This window comes from Anoplolepis gracilipes, chromosome 10 (assembly GCF_047496725.1).
Source record: "Anoplolepis gracilipes chromosome 10, ASM4749672v1, whole genome shotgun sequence".
NCBI lineage: Eukaryota > Metazoa > Arthropoda > Insecta > Hymenoptera > Formicidae > Anoplolepis > Anoplolepis gracilipes.
The window spans coordinates 12,320,691-12,331,844 of record NC_132979.1 but is presented as its reverse complement, the minus strand read 5'-3'; the positions used below and the strand labels follow the sequence as shown (position 1 = coordinate 12,331,844).

General features: G+C 35.5%; 1 protein-coding gene across 1 annotated transcript; it reads left to right on the top strand.

Annotated features, from left to right (window-relative positions):
• The first annotated feature begins 7,612 nt into the window (after nucleotides 1-7,612).
• Nucleotides 7,613-9,906, top strand: LOC140670683 (uncharacterized). Its single transcript, XM_072901399.1, has 4 exons — nucleotides 7,613-7,713; nucleotides 7,792-8,012; nucleotides 8,836-8,901; nucleotides 9,589-9,906. The coding sequence occupies exons 1-4, from the start codon at nucleotides 7,613-7,615 to the stop codon at nucleotides 9,801-9,803; spliced, it is 603 nt and encodes a 200-aa protein (XP_072757500.1). The 3' UTR covers nucleotides 9,804-9,906.
• Nucleotides 9,907-11,154: the final 1,248 nt, after the last annotated feature.

Here is an 11,154-nt window from a genome sequence, read left to right as displayed (position 1 = left end):
ATCTTCCGCGTCGTAGCGTTTCATCATAAATGAGTACTTTATCGCCGATTTTGAACTTTGTTTCTTTTGCGGTTCGATCGTAGTGTTCCTTCGATTTCAGTTTTTTCTCTGTGAGACTATCTCTTGCAACTTGATTCGTGGCGCGTAGTCTTTCTTTTAGCTCTTGCGCGTAATCGTCATAGTTGTATGTCGGTTGTGGTGGTTTCGTTAATGCTGTCGGTATTTCGGCTTGGTGTCCGTATACTAGCTCGAAGGGCGTGTATCCTGTAGCTGTATGTGGCGTAGTGTTGTAGGTGAACATCGCGAACGGAATCCATTCGTCCCAGTCAGTCTGATCATTATTAATATAATGTCGTAGATATTCTGTTAATGTTCTGTGCGATCGTTCTAACGCGCCGTTACTTTCAGGATGATACGCGGTCGTCTGAATTTTATTTATTTTTAATAATTTACACGTATTTTTAAAGATTTCGCTTAAAAAATTTGTGCCTTGATCGGTTAAAATTTTTTCCGGTATTCCGTATTCTAAAATTATTTTCGTGGTAAATTCTTTACTCACGGTGTTCGCTTCTTGATTTGGTATCGGTATTGCTTTACTAAATTTTGTCAAACTATCTTGAAAAGTTAGTAAGTATTTATTTCCGGTATTAGTTATCGTTAATGGACCGACTATATCTAATGCACATTTTTCGAACGGTTTACTCGGTGTGTCGGTGATAACGAGAGGTGCTTTAAATCGTCGCGATAATTTATTTTTTTGGCAAGTGTCACATTTTTTAATGTATCGCTCGACGTCTTTCGTTAACCCGGTCCAATTGTGCGTGAGGCGAATTCTGTTTATCGTCCTCTCGATACCTTGGTGTCCTCCTGTGGGTGCATCATGATATTCATATAATATTTGTTTCTTTTCTTCTGCGCTATAGGCACGTGTCGCATCGTTGCTATCTTTCTCGTTCTCTTCTTTATCTCTTTCTTCGCCGCTGATATCGCCCATCTCTTCGTCTTCGGCGGTGAGAATCTTTTCTCTCTCTTGCTCGTCGTTGTCTCGTGTTACGTTGCGGCTTAGCGCATCGGCGTTCGCGTTCGCACGTCCGGCCTTGTGTATGATCTCATAATCGTACTCTTCTAATTTTATTCGCCATCGAATTAATCGTGATCCTGGATCGTTCACGTTAAATAACCATATTAGAGGTTTGTGATCTGTAATGACCTTAAATTGTGTTCCGTACACGTAGGGTCTGAAATGCTTTACAGCCCATACAATAGCTAATAGTTCCTTTTCGGTAGTGCTATAGTTTTGTTCCGCGCGGTTCAGTACTCGGCTGGCGTAAGCTATCGGTCGGTCGCTGCCTATCTTTCCTTGCGATAAGACCGCTCCGATCGCGTAGTCGGATGCGTCTGTAGTTATATTAAATTGTTCAGCGAAATCTGGATATTTTAATACGGGAGCCGTTATTAATTTATGTTTAAGTACTTCGAAAGCATTTTGTTGCTCTGCGGTCCACACAAATTTTTCGGTTTTCTTTGTCAATTTCGTTAATGGTTTAGCTATTTTCGAGAAATCTTTTATGAATCTTCGATAGTAACCGGCTAGACCTATAAATGATTGGATATCTTTCACCTTTTTTGGCGTCGGGAAATCTCTTACCGCTGTTAGTTTAGACGGGTCAGGAGATATTCCATGTTCCGATATTATATGGCCCAGGTACATTACTTCTTTGCGTAGGAATTCGCATTTATCCGGCTGTAGTTTTAAATTATTAGTTCGAAGTCGTTGCAGCACTTCCTTGAGTCGCTTGTTATGATCTTCGAGGCTTGGTCCGTAAATGACGATGTCGTCTAGATAGACCAGGCATTTGAGTCCTTGTACTCCTGTCAATACAGAGTTCATTAATCTCTGAAATGTCGCCGGTGCGTTTTTCAATCCAAAGGGCATTCTGTTGAACTCGTAATGTCCATACGGAGTTGAAAAGGCAGTTTTAGACTTATCCTTTTCGGCCATTGGTATTTGATGATATCCGGATGCTAGGTCTAATGTTGTGAAGTATTTTGCGTTTCCCAGCTGGTCCAGTATATCCGTAATATTAGGCAGAGGGAAGGAATCGCCGATCGTCAAGTCGTTGAGCTTTCGAAAGTCTATAACTATTCGAAGTTTCGGTTTACCTGATACGTCGGTCTTTTTTGGTACTACCAATAGCGGAGCGTTCCATTGACTCGCGCTGGTACGAATTATTCCGTCTTCCAACATTTGTTGCACTTGTTTATTTACTTCCGTCTTATGTTTCTCCGGAAGGCGATACGGTCTTACATTTACCGTTGAGGCGTCTACGCGCGTATTTATCTCGTGCGCTAACGTCGCAGTGCACGACAGTGGTTCTCCATTCAGGTGAAATATGTCGCTATATTCATCACATATCCTTGAGAGTGCCTGTCGTTCTTCAGAGTTGAGATGCTGTGTTCGCAACAATTGTCAGATGCGCTCGTTACGTGGGGTATTTTTATCGTCCGTCCCCACGGCTATTGTGTAGATACCGTGCGGGTTATCTTTATCGATGTCGTCTATTGTTACAACAGGTGTACGTATCTCAATAGTCTCGTCTGTTGTGTTGATAACGCTGATTGGGCAGAGAAAGTTTTTCAGTTCTACTAGACATCTTCCTATATATATTCCAGGGGCTGTTTCTTTCGCGCGTACTATTCCCGTTTCGTTTCGATTAGTCGCGGCTTGCACAATGGTTTCACTGCGTGGTTTCAAGATAATTTTATTATATGGTCGCATCTTGAGTACATCCGTACCGATTTTTAACTCTTTATTTTTGTAATCGCAGGATACTTTTTGCTTCCTTAGGAAATCGATTCCTAGTATCCCGTCGTATTCCATGGGGAAGTCGTCCTTTATTACGTAAATTGCATGTTTAATGTCTTGTCCGGTTAGATTAATTGTTGCATGCATCTTCCCTATTGTATATACTTTGTGTCCGGTTATTCCTATTAACGCTAATTTTTTATTGTATATCAATGTTTCGCCTTTTAAATGCTTTACTTTTATTAGTGATATGGTCGCACCGGAATCGTATAGCATGTTTATGCGCCCTGTCTTCGTTTCGCGTATGGGCATCGTTACGACGTCGAGTCCTTGTTTATCTCGCGTCTGTCGTACGTGGGTCACCTGATATTCCAGCGCGCGCTTTGCCTTGCTATCGCTTCTTTCTTCTTCGTCGTTACTACGCTCGGAGTCGGAACTCTTTCCTCGCGTCTTATAACGCGTTCCTTTTGAATTAATTTGAATATCGCTCGATTTATTCGCGTTGTTCGGATTTTTTCGAGCCTGTAGTTTTCCTTGCGGTCGGCCGTTTAAAGACCAACACTCGTCGCGATTATGTCCGCGCTTTTTACAATGCTTGCAAAATTTTTCTACCACATTGACGCGTGGTCTTTCGGGTTTCGGCAGAGCGTATCTGCTCGTTCGACAATCTCGTCCATAATGTCCTATCTTGCCGCATTTAAAACACGTTGCATTAGTATCTCTAGGCGGTCGCGAGTAATTCGAGTCGAGTTTATTTTTATTTTGATAACTATTTGTTCTCGCTCCCATCGGCTTGATAAGTTTTTCTTCCGAGGTCGCGCCGTTTATCGCCTCTTGCAATGTCGAGAAGCGTTGTGACCGTACGAGTACTTTCAAATCGTCGCGTAGTCCGATTTGATAATTAATTAACGCTTGGTCTCTGATAGTTTGCTGAATCGTGCGTTTTTGTTCTAGAATATGCTCCTTTCCTTCGGTCATAGAGTCATATAATTTCATAGCTACTAGATCGACACGCTGTCCGAACGCGTAGGCGGTTTCGCTTGTTTTTTGTTTTAATGAATTAAATTCGACTTGCAAGTGTGTCGTGCTTTGTTTCGTTTGATAACAAGCTTCGAGTTGCGTCCGAAATTCATCGAAAGTGCGTATATCGCGTGTTTCAAAATCTTGTCGCGCTCTTCCGCGTAACTTTGTATATAATATCGCTTGCATAAGAGATTCTTCATCTGCCGGATTTGTATTTTGTATTGCGTATGTGCATGAATTCACGAAATCTTGCAACTTGTGTCGCGACATTCCGTCAAATTCCGGAATCATTTGCCTCGCTTCCTTTAACGTCAGGAAATTGGGTGCCATACTACGTCGGCTTCTAACGTCGCGATCGGTCCGTCCGTAATATATGCTTTCGGAAAGTTCTTCTCGACGGCTTGTATTTTGATCGCGTTGCTGTAGTTGAGCTACTTGCTCTGTTAAGAATTGTATTGCATAGCGCATTTCCCTTAACATGGCGGACGTAGAGTCGTTTGTCGATTCTTCTCGCGGTTGTACCGGTTGATTAATTGTTCGTCGCAATCGTGCGATCTCGTCGTCTACCGCGTCATTAGACACGTTTGCGGACGTAGACGCGCGGGGATTTTGAGCTTCTGCCATCTCGCGCGTTCGTGCGTAGATTTCTTCGGGATCAAAAATCTCGCTCTCGTAAGATGTCAATGAAAATTCTCGCCGAAGTGATACCTGGCTTGGAGTTCGACTAAGATACGGTCTCGTTCGTCTGGTTGAGTCGTGTAAATCGTCAGTGGGGTCAGTCGGATTATTTTCAACAAGACTCGCGTCGAAACTCGTAAATGGAAATTCGCGTTCTGTTATAACATTGCTCGGTAGCTCTGTGTCACTATCACTCGAGTATCGAGTTTCGAGGTTCCGTCGGACACTATCGCGTATGTCTCGGAGCGCTTCTACGGCTACACTCGCGGGACTTAATTCGCAATATTTTATAGCTCGATCTGCTCGCTCGCTAAGCAACCACGACTTATTTGCTATCGGTTTCGGTACGTTTCTTCCTTCCGACATTCACGCAAATTTAATTAAAATTAATTTGGTTCGGACTTACAGTAGTAGTATCGCTCGCATATTCGCTCGCTGTCTCGGTTCTCGCTGACGTTGCGTCCTTCGCTCGGCGGCTGATAAGGCTGGCGGTCGCGTTCCGGCGGCGATGCGTCGTCGATGGAGTTGTCGTAGGTCGGGCGGCTTGGCGGCTCACGTCCTTGCTCCAATTCTGCGATGCTCTGTTTATTTCGTGGTCCGTAGTCGTCTGCTCTGCATGTAGTTTTCTCTTGGCTTCTTGATGTCCGTCAGTGTTTGCTAACTTTCTGACGTGCCTGCCTGTTTGAGCACTTTTTATTTTATTGCAGGTCTTGCACGACGCTCGAGGTGCCAACTCCTTGACATCCACCGGGGGTGTTCCCTGCATCCCACCGCTGCCACCAGATTGTTGTGCCTCCAGGAGGGGGGCACAGGATTTTTCGGGATCCGTTAGGGAAGGCCGGGGATACGACGGGCTGTGGCCACCTTTTGTCTTAATATTAGGTTTAATTGTTTACCTCCTCCATTTTTTTTATAATAAATAGCAGTTTAAAAGTAATCAAAAGGTTTGGTATTTTATCACTACTCCCAGCGTACGTATCTATACTCGTGTGTATTGTCGGTTAAAGGGAGAGAGCGGTATCTCTCATATATTCTGTCGTACAGGTAGTCTGATACGCGTCGGCTTATCTCAGGCGCGCGTATATCTCTTAGTTATTCGTGTATCTCGTTCTATTTAATAACTCTCCGTGACGATTATTCCTCGTTAGGATCTAATCAACGACTGCCCGTGGCTTCATCGCGGCGGGTGCTGAGCTTCCCTCCGAACTGCATGGTTTTTCGGAGGGGGTCCCTTAGCAACATGACCAAATATGGTTATGTTGCTGAATTCGCGTTTTAGTGCAGACGAGGACGTTCGAAGTCGAATTTCCTCGCTTGTACTTTTAACGATTCAGCGACACCTTTCCGGTGCGTCTCCGAGAGCGCTTTCCGGTTTCGCGTTCGCGCTCGGTCTCGGGCGCGCGTGGCTCGCTGCGTCAGCGGCTCGCGCGATTATCGCTTCGCTCGCGATGCATTCCTGCATCTATATAATTATATGTATATATATATATATATTTATCAAATCTGTAGCCTTTTCTGGGGCTATAACAATTTTATATAATTCTTATAATTATATATGTAGAATTTTAAATATATGTACACAATTTATATATACAATAAAATAATATATATATTTAAACACTATATTACACTACGCATATACCTATACACAATGCAATACGATATATATTTATATATACAATACTTATAAAATATATGTACAAGATGAATATATAGTATAATATAATTTATATACGATAAAATCCTATAAAATTTTATTTTATATTTTTTATAAATATTATTAATATTGTTAATATTCTTATTGTAATTTTATTCATTTGTATAATCTAATATTTTATTTTTATTGTAGGTAATTTAGAAAGAAAAAAAATTATAGAAACAATTAGGAAGAAGGGTAATTTTATACATAACATAGATCCTTCTCTAAACACGGGAGAGTTAATTGTTTGTCGAAGGCCACCTAGAAATAGTTGTAAAACAGTACAAAATTTTACGTGTTGTGCAAAATGTAAAGGATGGTTCACTAAAAATAATATCAGACATCACTTTAAGAAATGTGTAGATGTAGGCACATCCAAAGGCAGAAATGTACAAATCTTAGGACGTACTGTGATGGGAAGAATCCATGAATGTGCAAGTGAAACAGTAAGAAAAGTTTTATTTCCAGTTTTGAGGGAAGATGATGTTACACGATGTATTAGATACGATAAATTATTAATAACATATGCAAACAAACTATGCATTAAGTACAATCATCAACATCAACAAGATATGATTCGTGCTAGACTTCGATTATTAGGACGATTTCTTATCGCAGTAAAAGAGTATAGATCTAACGTCACAGAGTTTTCTGATATATATGATCCTTCCATGTATGATGATTGTCTTAAAGCAGTAAATAAAATATCTCATTTTGATGCTGTTAATAAAAAATATGGTGCACCATCAGTTGCATCAAATATTGGGACATACATAAAACAAATTCGTAATTTGTTAATAAGTGAGTGCATAAAAACAAATAATATAGAAAAGCAAAACACCACAGAAAACTTTTTAAAAGTACAAGAAGATTATGGGATAGCCATAAATAAAACAGTAGAAGAAAATGTAACACAACATAAAAGACAGAAAAAAGTTACACTTCCATCTACAGAAGACATAAAAAAGCTACACTTATACTTAAAAAGCGAAAGAAAAGTATTATATACAAAGCTCCAGAAGAAATTTATGTACAAAACAGGGCTTGCAAAAGTTACACTTACGTCTACACAAGTTTTTAACAGAAGAGCAGGAGAAATTGAACGTGTTACTATAGAAGATTTTAATACTCGCAAAGGTATAACAAAAAAAATTATTTAGATTTATATAAATCATTAGGAGCAAATTTACAACAGGTAAATTATTTTTATGTATGAATAAAATACACATAATAAGTTGTAGTGCGTGATATACATATATATGTAATGTATGGTGCGTAATATACATTATATATATATGTAACGCAAAGCAATAATTCTAATGAACTTTTGTATGTAGGTTGCTGATAAATACGTAAGATTCTTAATTCGTGGGAAATTAGGGCGTACGGTGCCTGTCATATTAGATATGGAATTGGTTCAATGTATTGAACTAATTTTGAAGCATCGAAAGGATGCAAATGTTCCTAAAAAAAATCCATATGTGTTCGGCATACCTAGTAGTACTAAGTTATTTTAAATATTTAAGAGCATGTGTCCTTACGCAATATTTTTCTAAAAAATGTGATACACAAATACCACATTAAGAGGCACTGAATTACGCAAACATATTGCTACAACATGCATTACGTTGAATTTATCTGAAAATGAAGTGGATGATTTGGCGAACTTTATGGGACATCATGAAAAAATTCATAAACGCCACTACCGGCAGTCAATACCAGCAATAGAGATTATCCGTATGACAAAATTTCTTGAAGCAGCGTTAGGTGAAAATATGCAACAGCAATCTAATAATAGCGATTCAGGTATTATGTACTATACGACTTGTTTTGTCATTTTATGTGATATTTCAAAGTTATGTATATATTTACAAAAGTTTTTTTATAATAGATATTAACTATTCTTTTTTAATTTCTGAAACTATCTTTTAATTTCTGTATTTTATTTTTTTATTACATATAGTTAATCAGAAAACAAAATCAAATGTATTTATAAATCAGTTTACAAAAGTAAGCTCAATGTGCTATAACCATAGATATATATGTGCAGAAATGAAGCAAAATAATAATGAATACAACAATAAAATATTTCAGTCTTAATTTGGATCTTCTTCATTCATCAAAGTATGAATATGTTAAGTATGAATATGATATGACTGAAGAAAATTCAAATTGAGATCAAGACGATTCATATTATTACATTTATTGCTGTTTCGCTTAATTTTTACGTATCGACATCTGCGGTTGTAGCACACATTAGCCTTATAGTGAATTCGGCACACATGCACTAATTCTGTTCTAGTGCTGTCCCGACATGATGTGAGTGCAAAACTGTGTCCGTGCAGTATCAAACTGCACTGCCAGAGAAGTCAGTGCAATATTTTTTGCTCTCGTACAGTTTTTTTTTGTTTGTCCGAATATAAATTCGTCCATAGAGCAGTTTTCATTTGCTGAATACAACAATATGAATGCATTAGAACAGTGAGCATAAACTGAATACGTGGTATTGAAAATATTCATTCGCACTCAGTGAGCACTAGTACAAGCAGCCGAATTCGCTATAAGTTTCATGAATCGATTTATATATATTTATATAACAATTATCGTAATATTGTATTATTATTGATAGAAGAGCAAGTACAAGGTACAAATAAAGCTACATCGAATGAAGAATCGGAAAGTGATGCCGAAACATGTATAAGTTCACGTGAGCCTTTTTCAGTACAATCTGAAAACAAATTTTCTAAAATTTGCATAACAAATAAACAACAAAAATCTGTAAAAAGAAAAATTGAGCATCAAAATCATGCAATTACGTATAACGACAATGATGAAAATTATTCTCCAAATATAAAAAAACGTCGCAGTAATAAGTTTATTTTTTTTTCTATTTTACACAGCTTTTATAAACTATAAAAGATTGTATACCCTTAAATATTATTTAGTTTTGCTTTTACATAATTAATGTCAGAACATATATTATTATAAGTTCTAATGTATAATGTATATTACTGATACAATTTTAATACATTTTAATAAACATACTTTTGATATATATAATAAATATATTTTTGATTTAAAAAATGATAATAAACAATAGTCTACACTAGTTAAATTTAAGTTATTTATATTATTTGTTTTTTGTTCATGTATTATCAATTTTTTAATTTTTCCATTACATTTATCATCTGCTTCTATAATTATAAATTTAACATTTTATTATTAATTAAAAAATGTTTTTACTATTCTAAGGAATATTTTAAAGTAAAATATTAGTATATATTATAAATAAATAAAAATTTATATTATAAATTTGGATGAACTGTTCCTGTTTGTTTATTAGTATAATCTTATTAATTGTAATATTTAATTTATTTTGTAGCGTCCCCATATGGTCTAACAAAAAGATGTTGGACAGACGAAAAACGTACTGCAGTTATTAAAGAATTTTCAGAGGAAATTACTAGTGGAAAGTTGCCATCTAACAAAAAAATTTCTTACGTAAAGGAAAAAAATAAATATTTAATCAATCGATCTGTTGCTCAAATTAAAACATGGCTACATAATTATATATCTGGCAAAATTAAGCGGTATTAAATGCACAAATGTTTACTCAAAAATATTTTAATAATTTATTCAGAAACAATACGTGAATTATTTTTGTTTAATGTTTAAGCTGTTAACAATCACAAAAACATCGTTTTTATTTTTTATTTTCTGCAAAAAAAGGATTATCTAATTTTAGTTAGTTCAATACAATCAACTTTAATTATTTTTGTTTAATGTTTAAGCTGTTAACAATCACAAAAACATCGTTTTTATTTTTTATTTTCTGCAAAAAAAGGATTATCTAATTTTAGTTAGTTCAACACAATTAATCAAAAGTTTACGTTTTGTTGCGCGAATTTCATAAAAAAGAAAATTAGAAAATATAGTACAAAATACGTGATATAGTACCAAGTCATATATTTTGTTAAACATATATTAAATGTTTATGATTATACGTGCAATGCATATGCTATATATACTATTATATAAGTATTACAATATATACATATATGTATACAGTGTTATATATAAAAAATATTTTTATTTATTTTAAATAAATATAAAATAAAGAATGACACCATTTTGTGCGACTACACATAAATTGCTTCTTTTTACAATTCCTATTATACGTATATTTATTACTTAACCTTCTGTATTTCTGTTTCTCTATTATTATTATACAAAAAATAATACATCATTACACTTTTCACATATAATAAGATCCAATCGACATATAAACGTACATATAAAATAAAATGATTCTTCAGTGACAAAACTTTCCTCAATAAATTTTTAAAGATAAAAGTTAGCCAAAATTTTCTTAGACAGATTTCATCAAGCATCTCATGTAAAGCGTAATCAATCATAAAATTATCAATGAAATATTATTAAAGACAAAATATTATTAAAGACTCACAGGTTTGAGCAAATTTTTATGACCATTAGTGAATTCGACGGGTTCAAAAATAATTAAAGAATGTATCAACCGCATTTGTGTTATTTATATAAATGTTTAGAGATTAAAGCAATATATTTGCAATATAGTTTTATAATTTATAATTATTTTGATGTTCTGTAAATATATATCTATGAGGCAACATATAATAAGTATCTTCGAAAATTTATTTCTGTACAAATTAAAAGTATTGACATTATCAATACTTTAGTGTTAGTACTTTTATTAATACTTATAGTGTAATTCATTAAATTATTGAACTGATTAAAAGCACTAGTTAATTTCAACATTAAATATGTCATCTCTGCCGCCTTTGTTTAATTCCCCAGATAACACAAGCTGTTCGAAAAGAATTCATTTTTATGTCACCAATTTTGAGTCCCTTTTGAAATACATATAGAATACATTTTATAAAGTGTATTCCATATGTATTTCGAAAGGAAC

Bases quoted from the DNA above. Each gene is read 5' to 3' on its own strand.
- LOC140670683 (XM_072901399.1), top strand. From the start codon at position 7,613: ATGGAATTGGTTCAATGTATTGAACTAATTTTGAAGCATCGAAAGGAT. The intron at 7,714-7,791 runs GTTATTTTAAAT...TACCACATTAAG, and splicing joins GGCATACCTAGTAGTACTAA to AGGCACTGAATTACGCAAAC. The intron at 8,902-9,588 runs GTATAAGTTCAC...TTTATTTTGTAG, and splicing joins GGAAAGTGATGCCGAAACAT to CGTCCCCATATGGTCTAACA.